Consider the following 22122-nt stretch of genomic DNA (forward strand, 5'->3'; position numbering starts at 1 on the left):
GCTTGTGTGCTGGGGCTAATCATAAGCATTCCTGCCTTGTGGGTGCCAGATTTAAATTACAACACACTGGAATGGAAGGAAGCATCTAAGAACCAACCCAGGATTTGGAAATGGTACTTTGCAATTGACAGCTCTTACAGCTCTGGCAGCATTGAATGGGAGCATTATCCCTCTAGACCACATGGTTTTCAGACTGAGCAGTGTTTGTACCACCACCCAGACCATCCTTTACATTTTCAGAAGCACATGATGAGTTGTATGATGTATGAGCTAAGCCATACATCATAAGCGCAAGTTCCACCACCTGATGTCACTGAGTGGAAAACAGGCTCCACAAGCAGTTAAAGGTTACATGAAGACAAATATCTTTTTTATCTCCAGATACACAATGATGAGACTCAGCACCTTCAAGGCAGTAAACATTTCACAATCCACTAACAAAACAGACAGAAGTTCATTTGTAACAGTTTATTAAAAGAAAAGTTATAAAAAGAGGCTGGGGTTGAAACAGCTGTTTTCCCAGCAACTCCACTTTACAAGACAGTGCAAACCATTTGTTAATGCAAGTTATCCCTGCACAGCAATCGAATGCCATTTTGGGCTATTTTCAGGAAACTCCCCTTCTTTGAAACAAGCTGTGCAGAAGGTTATTTCTATTCAGTTTCCTTTTGGCTCCAAGTGAAAAAAGCAGATCCAAGGAAAGTCCATGTCAGGGGGAGGGAGAGGGAGCAAACAGAAGCCTGCAGTATCTGATTATGAGAGGCACAACAGTGTCGATCAACAACAATAGTCATGATGTTTGCTGCCCCAGTTTCCGCACAGAAAAAGGCCCTTCTATATGTATGTGCCATTTCAGTCACTTTTGTCAATAGTTACATGAACCTTTGCCCTGAACTACAGTAAAAGACTTCCTCCAACCTTCTTGAGTAGATTCATTTTGGCCTGGGCACTGGCCACTTGCTTCATCTGGACCTTGGGAAGACAGTAGTTGCGTGAATCAAAATAAGAAATGCCATTTACAGCAAAGCACTTGACTCTGTCTGTATCCAACTGCCTCTTCCATTCCCCAGTAAACTGCAGGGGCTCTTTAACTGGTGATCTGGACAGGAATCATCCAGCAGAACAACATCTGGTCTTGGTCATCAAGCAGTTCCCATTTGACAACTAATTTCAGCTGGAAAAACAGTAAGATAAGTTTATCCTCAGGTCTGTCAACATTAGATAAATCATGGGTCTCAACCAAGACATATGGATGCTAGAGGAACACACTATTTCCCCCATTCTTTTCAATATGACTCTTTGTGCAGAATCTCCAGTATGTAGCTCTACACATTCTTTTCAATATGACCCTTTGTGCAGAATCTCCAGTATGTAGCTCTACCCCTGACTATTTATGGCTACAACACTGTTAGGGTTTCCACTGACACCCTCAAGAACTGAGTTAATAATATATTTTTCAAGAGGAATAGCATGTTCTAGGGCCTTTGTCTCACAAAGATGAGATTATGTAATGAACCTGTCTGTGAACTGCAGTACTTTCAGAGAGTACATAGAAGAACATGACTGCATGATCCTCTGTACAAGATAATTTGTTGTTCATAAGAAAACTAGATGGCAAGCAGAAGGGGTTCAAGTTTAGCACTGGGCCTGACATGTCAAGTTTTATATGTATAGATATTATCTTTCCCATGGGGAACCTCTGATCATATAAATCCTTACTTGTAGCCTGAAGTGTGACACTTCAGACTCAGGTTCTGTCACTTGATTTGCTGTTTGTGACAACTCTTTCTGGGAGAATCCTGTGTGTATGACAATTCAAATGCAAGCTTATCTGCCTTCTCTCTACTATGACAAGCTTCAAAGGCCTCCCAGGCAAGAATTAATCAATTGCTGAGTAGCTCCACCTCCTTCCATGAACATCTCATTCTATAGATCAGACAAAGATTTCTGATAGGAAGCTGTGTCCTGGAATTTGCCCATTTAGGTACTTACAGATGGATACTCAGTCTTCACTGGAAGCCTGTTCAGGTAGTTATAAGAATGCCCTGTCTGAATAGGACACTGGATCCCACACTTGCATCCATCAGGCTGGTCTAGCGGAAAGGGAATGGGCACATGTAGTACTTCTCCATACACTTTTGCTTGGCTTCCTTGGCTGTCAACCTCTGTGGAAAAGGAAAGCATTCAAAATAAGGACAGCCATTCTTATATTACTGAGGAGCAGTAATGTCCTTTCCTATGATGGCATGCAAAAGAAAAACTATTTCCAGTGCACCAAGTCATTACTGAAGTGCAGTAATCTTTAAGGAACTCATATCTGTCTTCTAAGTATTTTACACAGAAGCACTTTGTTCTTTTAGTTTTATCATGGTCTGATTTTTGTTTTAAATAGGCAGCTGTGTTGGTCTGAAGTAGCAGAACAAAATAGGATAGGGAAATGGCTGAGAAGCTGAATGCATTTTTTGCCTCCGCCTTCACTGTGGAAGACGAGAAGTGTTTGCCCACTCCAGAACCACTAATTTTGGTGTTGAAAGACCTGAGTCACATTGAGGTGACAAGAGAGGAGGTCCTACAACTGATAGATGAATTAAAAACTAATAAGTCACCAGGTCCGGATGGCATACATCCAAGAGTTCTGAAAGAACTCAAATTGAACTTGTGGATCCCCTGACAAAAATATGTAATCTTTCATTGAAGTTTGCCTCCGTTCCTGAGGACTGGAAGGTAGCAAATGTCACCCCCATCTTTAAAAAGGGTTCCAGAGGAGATCTGGGAAATTACAGGCCAGTCAGTCTGACTTCAATACCGGGAAAGTTGGTAGAAACCATTATCAAGGACAGAATGAGTAGGAATATTGATGAACACGGGTTATTGAGGAAGACTCAGCATGGGTTCTGTAAGGGAAGATCTTGCCTCACTAACCTGTTGCATTTCTTTGAGGGGGTGAACAAACATGTGGACAAAGGAGACCCAACAGATGTTGTTTACTTTGACTTCCAGAAAGCTTTTGATAAAGTTCCTCATCAAAGGCTCCTTAGAAAGCTTGAGAGTCATGGAGTAAAAGGACAGGTCCTCTTGTGGATCAAAAACTGGCTAATTAATAGGAAGCAGAGAGTGAGTATAAATGGGCAGTCTTCACAGTGGAGGACGGTAAGCAGTGAGGTGCCGCAGGGCTCAGTACTGGGTCCCATGCTCTTCAACTTGTTCATAAATGATTTGGAGTTGGGAGTGAGCAGTGACGTGGCCAAGTTTGCAGATGACACTAAATTGTTCAGGGTGGTGAGAACAAGAGAGGATTGTGAGGCACTCCAAAGGGATCTGTTGAGGCTGGGTGAGTGGGTGTCAATGTGGCAGATGAGGTTCAATGCGGCCAAGTGCAAAGTAATGCACATTGGGGCCAAGAATCCCAGCTGCAAATACAAGTTGATGGGGTGTGAACTGGCAGAGACTGATCAAGAGAGAGATCTTTGGGTCGTGGTAGATAACTCACTGAAAATGTCAAGACAGTGTGCAATTGCAATAAAAAAGGCCAACACCATTAAGAAGGGAATTGAAAACAAATCAGCCAGTATCATAATGCCCCTGCATAAATCGATGGTGCAGTCTCATTTGGAATACTGTGTGCAATTCTGGTCACCACACCTCAAAAAGGATATTATAGCATTGGAAAAAGTGCAGAAAAGGGCAACTAGAATGATTAAAGGGTTGGAACACTTTCCCTATGAAGAAAGGTTAAAACGCTTGGGGCTCTTTAGCTTGGAGAATCGTCAGCTGCGGGGTGACATGATAGAAGTTTACAAGATAATGCATGGGATGGAGAAAGTAGAGAAAGAAGTCCTTTCTCACAATACAAGAACTCGTGGGCATTCTATGAAATTGCTGAGCGGTCAGGTTAAAACGGATAAAAGGAAGTACTTCTTCACCCAAAGGGTGATTAACGTGCGGAATTCACTGCCACAGGAGGTGGCGGCGGCTACAAGCATAGCCAGCTTCAAAAGGGGGTTAGATAAAAATATGGAGCAGAGGTCCATCAGTGGCTATTAGCCACAGTGTGTATATGTGTGTGTGTATATATAATTTTTATTTCTTTATTTTTTGGCCACTGTGTGACACAGAGTGTTGGAATGGATGGGCCACTGGCCTGATCCAGCATGGCTTCTCTTATGTTCTAGGAGTCGATTGCACTTTTAAGACCAACTTAGTTTTATTCAGAACGTAAGTTTTCATGTGCATGCACACTTCTTCAGACAAGGAATGAGGTACAGTAAGCAGAGCCACATATAGCTGGTGGGGTTTGGAATGCCAAGTGGTACAAAGTTAAAAACCAATGGCAGAATAGTAAAATTAACAAATTCAACCCAGATGAAAGGTTTTCTGAATTTGTTAATTTTACTATTCTGCTATTGGTTTTTAACTTTGTACCACTTGGCATTCCAAACCCCACCAGCTATATGTAGCTCTGCTTACTGTACCTCATTCCTCATCTGAAGAAGTGTGCATGCACACGAAAGCTTATGTTCTGAATAAAACTAAGTTGGTCTTAAAAGTGCAATTGACTCCTATTTTGATTTTTGTTTTGTTTTTATATTCTGCTGCTTCCAAACGTTTTTATCTACTGTTTTCACAGTTAGTTTCTCACCTGCCACTCTGCATGCGTGTGTTTTGATATATTTTTGCAGTATTGTTTTAATCAGATGTAAGCCACATTGTAAAGGTTTGCATAGAAAATGCAATATATGTTTTAAATTAAAAAATAACTGTAGGGAAACTCTTGAACACTGAATGTGGATAATTAGCTAGAACAATATCCTGTGGTTTTGTAGAACCACTGAAAGTGCAAAAATGAACAGCCCATCATGACTTGCTGGCAAGAATACAAACACAAAAGAGACATGAGTGTAATGACAATATGCACAATACCTTACCAAATCCATTGCAGCCAGTGGGCTTAGAAGGGTGAAACCTCTGTGAGGTAGGATTTATTTTTGTACACCTCAGTAACCCAAACAGTTTTCAGAAGGCTAATACAGATAAACTTTATTACACTTAAGTTTCTACTCCAGACAGAAGGCTTGAAAATCCATAAGCAAAACAATAGATAAAATTAGTACAGATTCCAGATGCAGTTAGAAGGTTATGCACTTAGAATTCAGATGAACTTTACACAGCTCTTGTAGTTAAGCTTACACTATCTTATAATCTAATACCTGTTAAGCATTAATTCTTATGAAAACCTAAGTCCCACTCTATATTAGAGCTATATTCTATGTTCTATGTTTGAGGCCTCAAACAGGAGATGATAGATTTATGGCTTGAAATTAACAAGGGTTGTTAATTTCAGGGCTTGACCAGCATTACAGCCCCCCATGTCTCTCATGCAGGCAGCCCCCTCTGATTAAAATCCCAGGGTTTATAAAGCCTTATCCCTGGAAACTGATATCAGTATACTCTATCTTATCTGATATTATGCATTCCAGAATCTGCAGATGCATCTGCATATGCAGTTATCTTGACTCTATTCGGTTCCTGATCATACCATATAAGGCTATTCCTGTTCTCAAATGGCCCTTACCTTTCACCCACTTTTCTACTCACCTAGATTCTCAGCCTAAGCTTTTAGCAATATGAATGCTTATAGTGCTGAATAGCTTGGACACCTTGTTGCCAATTTCATAAGAGAATCAACCCCAATAGAAATTCTACCTCACTCTGTTTATGACTGGACTGGCACATATCACTTCCGTGATGTCCCTACATGGAATGTTTCCATGCAAGAAACAAAGATAAAGTTAAAGCCTCCCTGACTCAAATGCTGAACACAAACAGGAAAGTCCCTTCAGTTCTGTGCATTTTGTAGCTTTAAGAGAGCTGGAAATAGAATATACTTACTACTAGAAAAAGTGACATTGATTGTGTAGAAGTCCCCTTTGCGAAGCTCACAAGGTTGTGTGGGGCAAGGACTCACATTGACCTCTTTGATATTTCCATCTTTGGAACCTGTTAAGAGAACACAAAGAAATAATCATGGCAATACCTTTGCCATACATGACAGTTCTTGGCTGCAATAACACTGATCAAAGTCCAGGTTTACCATAAAAACCTGTCAATCTCTATGCTCAACTGTACGACCGCATGTAATGTGATATTTCCAGCTCCTCCTGGCAACAGTTTGCTTTTGGTTAAGGTACTACAATCAGGCCACCAAGGATGCAGCTTGCTTGAGTACATGATAATAGATAGATATTTGTCACTTGAGACAAGGAAACCAAGAGGCAACCAAACAATGCTCTGGAAAATGCAACCTGTACATCTTAGAGAAAGAGTTTTAATCATGGAGATCTACTCAAAAAATCCCAGGTAGGAACTGACTTGATCAAGGATAGGAAGTAAATCCAGCAACAATTCATAGTATAAACATGAATGCAAAGTAAGCTACACATCCAACAATGGGAAGGCACAAATCTTCCACAGAGCTAGTCAACCTTGTAGAAACTATGAAACTAGAGTGGTGTTCAGGTAGCACCAGAAATTAGTAAGTATCAACAATGACAAGTGACTAATGAATTGCCAGGATCTTATTTTTAAATCCAATTTACAGTATTTCTCCCATGTCACAATACTTTACTGGATGCATAGCTGTTTGGAGCTATTTGATTACATTTCTTTCAAAGTTTACTCCTAGATATCAATGGCTACCTGAGAAACCCTATAGGAAAATGTGACATGCCTGCCATGGAAGTGATTGCTCCATTTTTTTTAAATTGAAAAGCAAGGAATTGAATGACACAGAAGCACCCTGGAATACATCCATGTTGGGAGGGAGGATGGAGAAACTAACTATTTAGAAATATGCTTCCTTGAAATCTGTTGAATTCATTTCCATAGTATTACACTTAGGAATGGACATAAGAGTTTCACAACCAAGTAAATTTGAATAAAAGCCCTCTTTTGTTCAGTGAAGCCAGCCAGAGTATGATGGAAATGATAAATGCTATTGTTATATTCCTTTTCCTTACAAATTCTAAAGAATTAAGCAGTAGCTGATTTGCTATCCCCAACAAAGCTTGCAATTCTATTTATATTTATCAATACCTAGCAAGTTACAAGTAAACAGAAGCTGAATCAAGACTGAATACCATAAGCTGGTTAGTCTGAGGTTTATGGGAAATACAGGAATGGAATTCATTCACAGATTTCCACAATTATATGTGGTTATAAACTGAGATCAATTTTGTTCCTTCCCTCACCAGTGAAATTATTACTCATATGCAGTTTCTAGATCATGCTTCTTGCTATCTTCTATCAGCTTCCTGAGCTTCCTGTTTTTTTCAATGGCTGTTTACTTGTTTTGGTCAGCTTTCTGAAGAAGCACCTCCTATACAGGAAGAAGGGCCTAGTTAGGCATTCCAAATACAGTTCATATTGTTAAGACTTTAGTGAGATGTACAATATGCTAACAAACAATTTTGCATGAGACATGGGGGGCCAAGAATTTGTAAGGCACACTTCTACTTCTGGATTTGAATGTTTCCATTAAAACTAAGTCACAAAATCAGCCCCCCCAAACTGTGGTGTAGTGATTAAGAGTGTCAAGACTAGTATATGGGAGACCTGGGTTTGAATTCCCACTTGTGCCACAGAAGCTCTCTCAGTGACTTGGAGCCTGTCACACACTCTCAGCCTAACCTACCTCGCAGGATTGTTGTGAAGATAAAATGGAGGAAAGGAGAATGCTATAAGCCACTTTGGGTCCCCACTGGTGAGTATGGTAGGGTACAAATGAATTGAATAATTAATAATAGTTAACAAGTGAATATTATTACTTCAAACAAACAGCTTAAGAGCTGGATAAATGCAAAGTGGTTTATTTTGGTAAAGTTTTGTTTTCCTTGGGAGAACCTGATACAGCCAATGCATCTGCCACATGGGCAAGCTTATTTGCAGTGTTAAACACCTTCAAGTGTGAAGGGGAGAAAACAGTCAAAAAATTTTGGGAACAAATGGAAGCCATGTGCTGTGCAGCTCCAACTGCCTTGGGGCTCCTGGCAATATCTGTTGTGTGCCTTTGACTATTTATTAGTTATCAGCAACAAGCCCAGCATTACGGTGAGTGAAGAAGGGTAGGCATAATGATGGCTTACATATTTCAAGAACCACTGGGAGGTACAACCCTCCTGTAGTGAGGGATGAAGAGCAGATTCTGACCCCAGCACTGAGTTGTTCAGGAATACAGATCTCTTCTTTTCACTGTGAATGGCATACAGTAATTCCCATAAGACAGAAAGTAAAAACAATGCACTAATGGTCAGACCTGTTCCTGGTGATTCCAGCAATTAGAACTGTATGCTTCCAATTCTGGGTTCTCTTGCTTGGTCACATGGAGTGAAATGGAGCACTGAGGGCATGTTTTCATACACAGCTTGATTCCTATAGCACCATCGCTGCATATGGTATTTTAAAGCACAACCAAAAGATTGGGGGGGGGGGGACGGACAGAGGAGGCCTCTATCTCAAAAAATGTATAAACTAACAGCCGCCCTGAGCCCGTTAGGGGAGGGTGGGATATAAATTTGATAAAATAAAAATAAATAAATAACACTCGGCAGGAAGGAGGTAACACAGTGAAGAATAACGAGACACATATCAACAAATTTATCTTCCCCTTATAGTGTACAAAAGAGCCCCATGGTGCAGAGTATTAAAGCTGCAGTACTGCAGTCCTAAGCTCTGCTCACAACCTGAGTTCGATCCCTGGTGGAAGCTGGGTTTTCAGGTAGTCAGCTTGAGGTTGACTCAGCCTTCCATCTTTCTGAGGTTGGTAAAATGAGCACCCAGCTTGCTGGGGGGAAAGTGCAGATGACTGGGGAAGGCAATGGCAAACCACCCCATAAAAAGTCTGCCATGAAAACGTTGTGAAAGCAACGTCACCCCAGAGTTGGAAATGACTGGTGCTTGCAAAGGTGACCTTTCTTTTCCTATATGTTTAGCACTAAAAAAAGACTACTGATCTACAAAGAAACTGCAAACACAATTGCTTTGCAAAGTGTGAATCACCCTCTAAGCTGCAAAAAGCAGTTTCTACTCTCACATGACTGGGTTTTTGTTTTTTTAAAAAAGTTTATTTAATACATTCTACATATACTAGGAATAAGGCCTGTTGTGAAGAAAAATACAACAGGCTCTAGAAAGAGGCTCTGGGCGAATGCCCCCCCTTACCACCCACCCAAGTGAAGGCATTCATTCCCCCCCCCCCCCCTGCAAGGGGAGCTGATCTCTGCCATCTGCAGAGCAATTGTAATTCTGAGTGATCTCCAACTCTCACCTGGAGACTGGCAACAGTGGTTTCCCAGGAGGAAATGGCTGGTTTGGAGGGTGGAATGTATGGCATTGTACCTGTCTGAGGACCCACCCTCCTCAAACCCCATCCTTTCCAGGCTCCACCCATTAAATCTCCAGGAATTTCCTAACTTGGAGTTGGCAACCCTATCTCTGTCACTTTATATCTGCCCCTCTGACTTCAGCTTTCCATCACATCCCCCCTCCCTGCAGCCTCTTCATAGGAAAAGGACGGTCTTTCTCCAAAGCAGCTTACATCATTCTCCTCTCCCATCTTTGATCTGCTCAACAACCCTGTGAGGTAGGTTAGGCTGAAAGTCTGTGACTGGTCTGAAATCACCCAGTCAGCTTCCACAGCAAGAACCTGGGACTGGCAGACCCTGCTCTGAAGTCCTAACTCCTATGCCCTCCTCAAACTCCACCACAGAATCTCCAGAAATTTCCCAACAACCTGGAACTGGCAGCCCTAGTTAGGACTGGCCCCAATGAGTTCTCCCTCCAAGGCCTCTAGTGGTATCTTTCACACCAACACTCTTTCTCTGATAATGTTGTTGGTCTTAAGCACAGGACTTCATTCTCTCTCTTTTGCTCCCTATCTCTCTCTGTATTTGGTCCGCTGCTATGGGATGCCATTTCTTCTCCTGTCTCTGACTATTTTCCTTCCAAAGGAGGATAGGGAGCAGGCCTCAACCAGTCAAGGGAAGGCTTTCTCTGGCTCTTTCCCTGCTTGTCCCTCCCTCAGCCAATCAAGGGAAGGTTTTTTCCCCCTCTCCTCTGTGAAGCAGTGCAACAAGCAGCTCAGCAAGTGGGAGAGTAAGGAGAGTCAGAAACCGCCAGAACCAAGGTTGGTTGCCTTTTACTGATGGAATCAGTTTGGCTGGCTAGCAACAGCCACTCAGGCAGGAGAAAGGAGTAGACTCAACCAATTACATGCAAGTATTCTTGATTGATGGTTTGACGGGCCAAAGATTGATGGAGTGCACCTCCAACCAGTGGGAGAGCTCTGTTTTGCCAAGATGAAAGGGCTTTTATACCTATGGGTTATCACCCCACCAAAAAAAAATGTCCAGCATCATTTTAAAGACAAGCAATATTTATTTCAATATGAACTTTAGTGTTGCCTTTGAAGCTGAGTGCAGTAAACTGCATTCAGCTGGTTAAGTTGCCATTCTGAATAAAGCAAGTAGCAACATTGTTCTGCCACATACTTAAAAAAACCCCACCACTCTTCTCATGGATTGATGGACACAAACTTGCAGAGGAAGGGGGAATCTGTTTCCAGTTCAAAGAGCAAAAAAGAGGATATATTTCTTGATTAAATACTTTAAACGAGTGAGCGCTACAGTAAATCTCATTTTAAATACCAGCTGTGATAATTGCTACTAGCTAGGAATATTCCTAACCTTCCAACCCATTTTCATCCATTTTTTAAAAGAGCCCAAAAAAGGATGGACACACACACACACAAAAAGGCATGTCCTATAAAAAGAGGACATCTGGTAACCCTACATCAGGCCATTCTCATGCACTTCTTAGGAGCTGTGCAGTGTTCCTGCTTCTGTTCATTCATCTTGGGAGTAGGGAAGCCTGACCCTTCAACTACATTATAAAAAACTCATGACACATCCTCCCTCTGCACTGGAACAAAGGAATGCAGTTTCACAGAAAAAGTTGAATGTACATTGGCAGTTTCTGCAACAGAAGTCCGCTTTATAGCGTGCAGAGCCAGTGCAGTGCAATAGAATCATACTAAGATGTGGGAGATCCAGGTTCAACCTCTGCCATGCAATTTACTGAGGGATCTTGAGTCCCTTCCCCCTCAAAGCAGCTTCTCCCACCTCCTACAGTTGATTATGAGAATAAACAGGGTTAGAAGAACCATGAATTTAAGATTTTTGTAGGGAAAGGGTGGGATGAAAAGAAGAGATTATTCCACATGGAAATTCTCTGTGTCAGGAAAGCATCATGCATGAAATGATTCTTGAAGCAAAGAGGTATCTGGGAATAACATAAGTGAAAGAACGAACATTATTCACTGCCTGTCACATTCTCCCAACCCAAGTCCAGAGCTCCAATTTCTTGTGTTTATATATTTGCCCCCTATGACTTTCCCATGCTATCCATTTTTTTCTCAGCAACAATTTGTATTATAAAAGACTGCAGTTTTACCCAGACAACTTGATGCAAGTAGCCAATGAAAAACCATGACCAGGGATGACCAAACTTGCTTAACGTAAGAGCCACATAGAAAAAGTGTCAGATGTTTGAGAGCTGCAAGACATGAATGTCAGACATTTGAGAGCTGCAAGAAAGGAAGGAAAGGTGGAAAGAAAGTAATAGACAGGGGGGAGAGAGGTACAAAGAGAGCAACTTTAAATACATTCTCCAAGTCCCTGGCTGGTTTGGCTTGGATAAGTGATTTAAAGAGACAAATGCCTTCTCCGAGCCAACCAACAGAGCAACAGGGGCTTCAAGAGCCACACAATATGCGTGAAAGAGCCACATGTGGCTCCTGAGCCACAGTTCGGCCACCTCTAACCATGACCTTGAACGGGAGCTCTTAATACCAGCAAGTGGCCAAAGTCATTTAAAAATACTGAACCCAGAAGATGCTGGTCCTCTCTTCTGACAAGAGGATTTCTGGGCAAGAAGGAATCCCCGCATTGCTTTGCAACTACCTGCTCAACAATGAAGAACAGCTTTTTGAAAATTCATTTTATATACATTTTAATACGCTTTCTCCTACATTTAAGAGTACTACTTTCCAGACGGCATCACACCAGGTGACAGTGACAATGCCATATCTGTTTGTGCTAGAATGTCCAGTAAAATAATATAACACTGACCAATGAAAATTAAAGAGAGATTTGCTAAATTTCATGTTGATTTTAACACCTTTTAAAAAATGGCATGAAATAAAATAGTATTAGCCAGTAACTCGGAACTGGAAATTTAAAAATACCTTCATTAGCAACCATACATTATGTGTGTTAACCTGCATTTGCAGCCAACATTTTGGAGCAGACCTTGCACAAGAAATCTGCAGACTTTTGTGTCAGAAAACCGAGCAAGTCAGCAGCACTCTGGTTTTGTTGGCTTTTTTTACTGGAAAGAAGTACATGTCCCAATCTGCAACTGGTTACACAAAGCACCTGCCAATCCCACGCAATAGATACATGTAAGGAACACTAGATTCTGCATAAGCAGCCAAACAGAAACTACATGCCTCAAAAAAATAAAGTGATGTAGTGGTTAGAATGTCAGAATAGGTGGGAGACCCAGGTTCAAACCCCCACTCTGCCAGGAAAATTCAATGGGTGACCATAGGTCAGTCACACATTCTAGCCTAACCTACCTCACAGGGGTGTTGCTGTGAGTATAAAACAGAGATGGAAAGAACAATGTTGTAAACTGCTAAGGATCCCCACCAAGAAGAAAAGCAAGGTATAATTAATTATGTATTATATAACATTATATTTAACTATACATTACTCTTGGCTGCCATTTCTCACATTTCTAGTTTTCTACTAAAGATTTAATTAGGAGCAACAAAGTTCCTATGTGGACTTACGGGGAATACAAAGGTTCCCCAACAACACCAGAACTAGACTTCATTCTCATCATCCAGTCATTTCCCTCAGGTAACATCAGTTACAAGACGTGCAGTGATTCATTGGGGTGGAAGCAAAATTATATTGTCATACATTTTATTGGAGGGCAAATAAAATATAGCTAACAATCAGCAGTTGAAGATTGCTGGAGAACTAAACTAGAAAAAACTATAGCTAGCCTGAGATGGCAGGAAGAGAGCTTCCAATTGCAGTATGGGTAAGCAGAAGGGTGAAGCCAATTCCTCCTTCCCAACTAGTGCATTTGTTCTGAAAAGTGTTCCACCCCTCAGCAGAGAAACATGTGGGAATAACTCCTGAAAGGAAAAAATTAGCAGGGGTGAAGGAGTTTCAGGGAGGAAAAGGTTCCGCTCTGCTGCCTGTCTACCTTGGCTTCTACCCAAAGCTTTTTTTGTAGAAAAAGTCCAGTAGGAACTCATTTTCATATTGCAGGCCACATCCCCTGATGCCAAGCCAGCCAGAACTGCGCTCCTGTGAGTTCCTACTCAAAAAAAGCCCCACTTCTACCACAGTCATGCCAAGCTGCACCTTAAGAGGGCTGCTTTGAGATGGGATTGTGGGGTTTGGGGCAAAACAAAAGCATACTCTAGTAGTGAGTTCTATTGCTGCAGTCTATGGTCTCTCTGACTGTCCCTCAGCACAGCCAAACTGGATCAGACTAAAGCTCCATCTAAACCAAAATTTCCTTTCCAGCAGTGGCCAGCCAGAAGCCCCAGGAAACTTAAAAGCAGGTTTTTATGAAGGCAATAGTTGTCCTTGGCTTTTTTCACCCAGCAACTGATATTTGGAGGCATGAAAGCAATTCCATCCTGGCTAATGGTTGTTCTATAACTGTTTCAAGCACTAGTGGTGTCTCTGTTCAGACAAATGGCAAAACTACAGTTTCTTTTAACTGTGACTCGTGGATGATCATTCAAATCCTGGTTTGCTTCAACAAATGCTGGCTTCACTACCTTCACTCCTATCCCTGCCTCTCTGCAGAGACCCAGCATGCACTGCAATGAAGGCAACAACAGGGAATGAGTCAGAAGGTCTCCCTTTTGTACCTCATTTGAAAACCACAGATAAGAGTACCTGCAACTTTCAAGTAGTGAACCACCTTCTAACTGCACACTGTGGTTTGACATACCTCAACTAAACATGGCTAGTGGAATTTTTAGACAACCACACTCATTCATTTTAAACTGTGAAACCCTCCCTGAGTCCTGTGAAGACACAGAAGTACCCTATAGCCTCAAGCTGTCTCAGGCCACTGGTCTATGATCAACAGTGTTGTCTACTCAGATTGGCAGTGGCTCTTCAAGGTCCCAAATAATACATTGCCTTCTAGCCAATTCTTTTAGCCAGAGAAAACAGGGATCAAACCCAGGATCTTCCACCTGCAAAGCACTGTTCCACATTACTAATGTGGTACTTGCTTTGGCAGCACATATACTAAAAATTACTAACACACATGTGATGCTGTCTCACAACTGAGTCAGAGCACTGGTTTGTTGAAGTCAGCATCATCTGCTTTGACTGGCAACAACTCGCCAGGGGGACTTAAGAGGTATGTGTGGGCGGGAATGGGGGGGAGTCTTTCATATCACTTATTACGTGGTGATGCCAGGGACTGATGAAGCCTAAGACTTCCTGCATGCAAACTAGCTGCTGAACCACTGTACCACAGCCCCCTCCTGTAAGCCCTTTTAAGGAGAAGGCTAAGAATGTCTTCAATAAATCCAGTTAGTTCACGGTCTCCTGCGACCTCTGAACCACATATATAAGAACAAACATTTCGAGATTGGCCGTGTCTGTCCCAGTTGACAGCACTCTCACAAGCAGCGCCAAAGGCATCCATCAATATCACTTAGGATTAGGAAGCTGGAAGAGGAGGCTGCCCTCAAAGCAAAAGGTGGTGGCCACAGTTGCCAGGAGCATGATCATCCCAAAGATCAACAGAATGTTACTGCAGGCAAACTTCAGAACAATTAGTCTACATATGGCAACTTAGCCATGGCACGTGCCCCCAAAGCACTAGCACTGAGGTCGGCAGATATCATCACTTCCTGTCTGCTTCCACCTGCTAAAATCAGCAGAAGTTGCTCTTTTTTGGGCGGATCCCTGCCGAAGAATTGCCGCCTGACCCCAAAGTGACAATCAAGATCGGAGAAACAGGCTTCAGAGAGACATCTGAAGAAGCAAGCTCTGACTTCTGAAAGCTTAGACTGAAATACACGTTGTTAGTTTTGTAGTTTTCCTTGTCACCAAAGGAACTGAGTTGAGCTCCAACCGATAGCCCTACAGATAGTTGTATTTCTATTTAAGTTGCAGCAATTATGTGTAAATTTTCCATCTATCGATATAAATTATTATATATGAAACTTCTAGCCCCTTTTTTGTTATCTCCAGCACGACCTCCCCCTGTAAAACTTTGTTTTATTAGGATCAACCAAACTGACAGCAACCCATTATGCAAACTTTCCAGCTCACTGGAGTCTCCTAGCAACTTCGTAGGGATGGGGAAATCAAACATAAATATTTGCAAAGCGGAGCTCCAGTGGGCTGCATCCTAGCGGGCGGGTCTGTCTAGCCTGCAGGACTTCGTTTTGCAAAGTGGAGCAAGCTAGGAGGCCCTGTTTCCCACTAACTCTCAGCCACCCGAGGGAGAACGCCGGACGAGCGGCTAGGCTGAGAAGTGGCTGGAGAACTACTCACCGCAGTCCAGGAAGTTGACGGGCTCGGCAATCACCGCACAGCCGGCGGCCAAGAGCAGCGTCAGTGTCAGAGCCCACATTGTCCCGGTCGCAAAGAGCAAGAAACTTCCCACAGCCGACCGCCGACTGCACGAAAAAGTCAGTGCCAGTGACTCCGCGCCAACGTCATAGGGGAGCCGCCCGAACCCCGGGCCGCCCCTGTGCAGTCACCTGAGGGGGCGGGCCTGCCCTTCCAAGGCTGCCCTCACTGGTTGGCTGGCAGGCAGAAAGGCGGAGTCGGGGCTTGCAGGGGCTGCGACAGCGCTCGCTGCTGTCGCCTCAAGACGCTTAGAAAGCGTGCCAAGGAAGCAGAAGTAGGCCTATTCCTGGTATAAACCCAAATCCTCGTAATCGCGGCATGTGGTGGGATAGCCTAGAATGACGCTTCTTTGTGAGAAAAGCCGCGCTCATAGCCTTTGGAACTGATACTAAGCAAACGAAGCCCGTGCTCTTCCGAAGTGATAAATCCTATAAGGGCAACTTTATTCGACTAAAGCTTTCGGGGCGGGGGGGGGGGGGACATAAACTTCGGGCGGCGTGCGCTCTGGGCTTACCGCAGTTTAGAATTACAGAGGTGGAAGGGACTCCAATCCACTGCACAGTGCAGCAAATACACAAATACTGCTCTCCCCTACACCCCCGTGATCCATGCCCAGAAAATGGCGAAAAAATCCAACTCCTGGATCCCTGCAGAAGAATTGCCGCCTGACCCCAAAGTGACAATCAGCATTTCCCTGGATCTGTAAGAAAGGCCCAGGAGAACTAAGTACTGATGCAACCCTTCCTGCCCTCTGTCTCATGATCTGCCTAAGTTCACAGAATCAGCATTACTGTCACATGGCCATCTAGCCTCTGTTTGAAAACCTCCAAAGAAGGAGCTTGTCCTCATATACATCATGCATTGGGCTTTAAAATGCCTTAAAATTTGTTGCCATTTTGTTTAGCAGCAAATTCATTCCATTTAAATCCAGAGGACTTATATCTGAGATACACTAAAACACATTGGCATAGCTGGCCTATGAGGCATCCAGGGTGGACAATTTTTAATACCCCTTCCTCTTTCTCCCCCCGTCCCCCCCATCAAGTTACAGGTGACTTATGACAACCCAGTAGGATTTTCAAGGCAAGAGATTTCCGATGTGGTTATCCATTACCTTTCACTGCGTCAGCTCTGCCTAGCTTCTGCGATGTGATGAGATCAGGCTAGGCTGGGGCTATCCAGGTCAGAGCCTCTCCTCATGAAATAAGGCAAATTATAATAATGGCCAGAAAATAGGTGCAGATGGGTAACCATGTTGGTCTTAAGCATCAGAACAAAATTTGGTCTTAAAGGTGCCACTGGACATAAACTTTAGTGGCCAGAAAAGAAAGGCAGACAGTGAAAAAAATTATTTATTTAACTTTTGTAAAAAAGATTCAAATTCCAACATGCTATTCCATCGAGACCCAGAGTTGGACTAGGATCTGGAAAATCCAGGTTCAAATCTCTACTTATACCATGGAAACTTGCTGGGTGACCTTGGGACCGTCACACACTCTCAGCCCAGCCCTGACTTGATCTTGTCAGATCTCAGAAGTTAAGCAGGGCCAATATGGAGGCAGGTCGAGCGGCTTTCTGTTATAAACTTCAAGCAAACTACCTCAGATGTCTCTTGCCTTGAAAACCCTACTGGGTTGCCAAAACTCAAACAATGGCAAACCACCTCCATACGTCTCGCCTTGAAAACCCTACAGGGTCACGTTGGAATAGAAACAGGCACCTCAAAATTAAGTTACAGCTGTTTCTTCTTTCACTTGAACAAAATGAGTTGTGATCAGCCTTCATGTAGAGCAGGGTTTCCCAAACTTTTCTTTCCTGTGGCCTAGTTATTTTTACACTTCTCCTTTGTGGCCCACTAAAATGTGGGGGTGGAGCCAAGAGACTTTGGAGATGAACCCAGAAGACAGGAATTATGTCATTTCCTGTGGTGTCAAGGACCAAGTGATGACACTTCTGGGGCACACAACCAAAACTCCTTTTCCTGTGATATCACTTCCAGGGCACTCCCCCAAACCTGCCTCTTCTTCGGAAGTAACTTCATTTTCAGAAAAATCTCTCTGAAACTCATGCTGAGCCAAAATGGGGGTGGAAAGTGGGCGGTCCTTTCTTTCCTCTCCCACACCTGCATGTACCTATCTGTTTGTGTGTTCTTCTCCAGCTTGCAAGCACTCCTAATGCCATGTTCAATTGCCTGCACCACCTACGCATCCCTTCCTCAACAGCACTGGCCAGTGTATGCAGTTGGGAGTGCTGTTGCCATTGCCATCAGGAATGACAGCACTGTGTATCACTCACACGGGGCCCTGGCATCTGCTCTACCTCAAAATATGCTGAAACATTTAGTAGGCCCTTCCTTCAGCTGCTACTACTGGAACCCTGACTCAAGCTATAACCAAGCTTGCTTGGTTTCAAGAAAACCTTTAGACAGCTATTTTTCATACTTTTCTTTGGCTGAAACACTGGGAAATTGCTATTAAAGGTAGCAGAAAATTGTACTGCAATTAATGAATTAATTTCCAGTTATATGAAGTTCATACAAGCTTTTATGAGGGACCTGCAGCTTTTTACTGGCTGTGTTTCCCGTGCCTTTAAAAGCAACCTGTTTTGCAGATATTTAGCTAGTGAGCTTCTTTCATCCTTTTTAATATCTACAGGAGGAGTTTAATTTTGGTGTCAGCCAGCTGTTAAACGCAGGACCAGTAAAATGGTGCCAAGTTCATAGTACCATCACTTCCAGTGCTGTTGCGATATACTGCAGTAATCTCCAATAATCTCTTTCTGCCTCACACCTCTCTCACTCACTCACACAGAAATCTCATAGAAAGGCCAGCTGGCTACAACAACAGTATGTCTGCAACAACAGTATGATGAACAAAAGTTTCATCCAGTAAAAATGGAAGGAAAGAAAGAAAGGGAAAGAATGAAATGGAAGGAGAGGAAAAGAAGACATGGAAAGAAAGAACATAAGAACATAAGAGGAGCTGTGTTGGATCAGGCCAGTGGACTATCCAGTCCAAAATTCTCTACAGACAGAGCATCACTTGCAGGGAAAGAAAGAAAGGAGGTGGGGGGGGAAGAAAAAAAAAAGCCTTTCTCACGATTAGATGACCCCAGCCAGCAACAATTCTGCCCAGGAGTTGTTTGGTAAAAAAAAAAATAGCTACTGGAATGCCCACTCCCTGCCCCTCCCAGCTTAAAAACACACACACACACCCTTCTTTGCCGCCCAGGCCTCCCAGGGGAATCTCCCCAAAAGAGCATACTGCAAGGCACTTGAAAGCTCATACCCTGAAGAATACTTCATGGGTCTAAAGTGCCAATGGACTCCAGCTTTTCTCTTAAACACTGGGAGGGTGGGGAGAAGGAAGGAGAGTCAGCCCAGCTCCTCTCCGCACAACACAGAGTCAGAGGAAGGTAGGAAGCCAAACAGGGCTCAGGCTTTGTCAGTCCTCAAGGCTAGCTTTTTTCTGCACAACAGAGAGATGGGGGAAGGAAGGAAGCCAAATGGAGCGCAGGCTTTGCAGCCTGTGTCAGTCTTCAAGACTAGCTTTTCTCTGCACAACAGAGACAGGGGAAGGAAGGAAGCAGAGCAGAGGTCATACTTTGTTGGGGGCAGGGCTAGCTTTGGCTTTTCTTGTGACCTGGTAGTGAGGCTTCCGTGGCCCAGTACTGGATCACAACCCTGCAAATGGGAAACACTGATGTAGAGGTTTCCAGCTAAATTGCCACATAACAATATATTGTTTATCGAAGATGTGAGCCTTTGGGTCAGTTTTGGTGCTTGTTTTTTTTTTAATGCCTGTGCTCAGTATATAGAAAATTAAAATTTTATCTGCACTGAAATACAATAGTGGCAAAAATACCACTGTCTGGTGATTTGGATTCAGGTATTAAAGTGCAGACTAAAAAAAAATATAGGTCTATTATATGCAGATTTGAGCTGTTTTCTTTTAAAGAGCTAGCAACACAGAGAGAGGCTTGTCTTCTGCCCTGTCTCCACTCTGAAACTGTGTCTATCTTTCTTTTTCCAGTGGTAGAAAAGCAGTGCCTTTTATCAACACCATAGACACTGTCAAGTTCTCTTGACGGCTCTCCCACATTCTTCAGAAGCTTCATTTAAAGGGTGAAAACACTTTTACAGAACAAGAGGAAGAAAAACTTCAAATGGCCTTCTCAGTGGAGAAGTAGGATCTCCATCTCGTCCTTGAAACAATAACATTCATTTTGGAACTGGCTGTATATCACAACTTGAAACCAACTATTCTGCTACAGCAACTGGAGCATTCCCATGTGGATCATGATAAAGCTGAAGTGTTTGCCATGACGTGGGCTGCCTCAGGACCAGACACAGTGGAGTAGTTCAGGCAAAGAATTTTGTCATCTCAAAAGCTTGAGACAGTTGGATGGCAGCTTAACCTTCAGAGATGGCTCAGTCTATCCAAGTAAAACGTCTCCTCAAGCTATATTGGAACTTGGAGTGATCAATCAATATTCAAAGAACATGGAGAAAGTGTTTGTGGAATCCAATCATCAAGAATTGTTTGAGTTCTATAACACGTTGGAAACTATACATTATACTGTTCGAAGATTAACATCTCTATCACATTTCTGCCATTTTAGAATTTTCTATTAAAGACTGTGTGCTGGAAGTACTCAATCAAGTGATTGCTTTAGGTAAATGGCTTATCTCTTCTTTGACCAGTAATGTTAGCAAAAGGAAATTTTAAGAGCACTGATATTCTAATTCACTACTTCACCTTTTCAGCTCATAGTTTTCAAAAACAGTTTTTCTATGTATGAATATGACTGGAGCCATGAAGAGGAAAGCACATACTGTATTGTTTTCCAGTTGTTTTCATGTGCACATGGTGCTTTATTTTGTCGGCAGTTTACAGAATGAAATGAACAACAACATGTTAAGAACAGAAAAAAATGTATTAATTGAGCACTAATGAGACATTTCTTATCATAAAACTGGTAAAAAATAAACATAATTTTGTTCTGAATATATATTTTTTTAAAAAACCTTACAGGGTCACCATAAGTTGTCTATGACTTGACAGCCAAAAAAAAAAAAAAATCTATCACACCATTCATGTTCTGAGCAGGCACTTGAGAGGGCTTCTGCTCTCCATTTTGAAGCCCAAGAGCTGACCATCTAAATAAAACATCTACTCTGCCTTTATACTAACATTTACTAATGAAAGTAGGCAAAGCATCACAAAACAGTGATCACAATCTTCCACCAGACTGGATGTTAAGAAACATACTACCCCTGCAAAGAAGGTGACCCCATACTCCAGAGGTGGCCAATGTTTTTTGCCTACAACTCCCATCAGCCCCAGCCATTGGCCATGCTGGCTGGGGCTGATGGGAGTTGTAGGCAAAAACATCTGGAAAGCTACCATTGGCCACCCCTGCCATACTCCATTGTTTTCAAAGGACTAAAGTCAAACCAGAGAATCTCTGCAGTAGAAACTAAAAGAAGGACATTTTTGCAAACTCAACAGAACCAGTTCCATGTACAAGGTACTCAGCAGGACCAGTGCAATCAGAGTGCTCAGCAGAACCCAGTGCCATTGTGGCAATTTCACAGAATCACAATCCAAGCAAGGGGGAGGGGGTTGGAAGCTCATCAAAACCTGTGCAATGTAGAGTGCCCAGCAAACCCAGAGCCTTCTGTTCATAATATCACCAAATATTATTACTATTACTATTAAATAGGGATGAGAAAGTCTTGAGACCAGGAAGTAAAAATAAAGGGGGAGGGAACACTGGAAAATTAGATGAAGGGAGACAGAAATGAATGAGAAGTGTGTGGAAAAGAGGAAGAGGTTCTATCTTGCTGCAACACCCTAACTACTGCTTTGCAACATATGGCTGAGCTGGGTGCAAGGAAAGGAAGAGAGAAAGACTAGACAATTGGAGAAAATGACCTGCAGGCTAGCAATTACTGTAGATTGAATATATGTCAGGCTGGCAATTACTAAAGAATATACTGCAGAATATATGTCAGATGTTTGAGAGCCACAAGACAGGAAGGAATGAAGGAAAATAGATGGGGAGAGGGGAGGAAGAGAGAGGTAGAAAGAAAACAACTTTAAATACCACCAGCTAGCTTGGCTTGGAGAAGTTATTTAAAGAGATAAATGTCTTCTCCAAGCCAGCCGACAGGGCGGTGCGGGCTTTGAGAGCCACACAATATGTATGAAAGAGCCACCTGTGGCTCCCATCCTAGAGTGTTTTTTGCTATGACTTCCCTGTGCCCCTAGTGGGTGCAGCCAGAACTACATTTTAAAACTAAAAGGACAGATGTTCAGTTGAACGCAGCACGACACTGGCTTTAAGGTCCCTCTTTCAAGGACTTTCTTCAATCTGTGCC

The 22122-nt window shown here is 42.8% G+C and overlaps 1 protein-coding gene and 1 pseudogene across 1 annotated transcript; one reads left to right on the forward strand and one right to left on the reverse strand.

Moving 5' to 3' along the window:
• Window positions 1-453: 453 nt before the first annotated feature.
• NPC2 (NPC intracellular cholesterol transporter 2) lies at window positions 454-15910 on the reverse strand. Its single transcript, XM_060262676.1, has 4 exons — window positions 15663-15910; window positions 5890-5997; window positions 1993-2165; window positions 454-1174 (listed from the first exon to the last, which is right to left on the reverse strand). The coding sequence occupies exons 1-4, from the start codon at window positions 15739-15741 to the stop codon at window positions 1088-1090; spliced, it is 447 nt and encodes a 148-aa protein (XP_060118659.1). The 5' UTR covers window positions 15742-15910; the 3' UTR covers window positions 454-1087.
• A 3925-nt stretch (window positions 15911-19835) lies between these two features.
• Window positions 19836-20373, forward strand: LOC132589573 (COMM domain-containing protein 10-like; annotated as a pseudogene).
• Window positions 20374-22122: the final 1749 nt, after the last annotated feature.

The sequence above is a fragment of the Heteronotia binoei genome, chromosome 21 (genome assembly GCF_032191835.1).
Source record: "Heteronotia binoei isolate CCM8104 ecotype False Entrance Well chromosome 21, APGP_CSIRO_Hbin_v1, whole genome shotgun sequence".
NCBI classification, from domain to species: domain Eukaryota; kingdom Metazoa; phylum Chordata; class Lepidosauria; order Squamata; family Gekkonidae; genus Heteronotia; species Heteronotia binoei.

Bases quoted from the DNA above. Each gene is read 5' to 3' on its own strand.
- NPC2 (XM_060262676.1), bottom strand. From the start codon at position 15,741: ATGTGGGCTCTGACACTGACGCTGCTCTTGGCCGCCGGCTGTGCGGTG. The intron at 5,998-15,662 runs GTGAGTAGTTCT...TTCTCTTAACAG, and splicing joins CGTCAACTTCCTGGACTGCG to GTTCCAAAGATGGAAATATC. The intron at 1,175-1,992 runs GTAAGTACCTAA...CTGTTTTTCCAG, and splicing joins TGAAGACTGAGTATCCATCT to CTGAAATTAGTTGTCAAATG.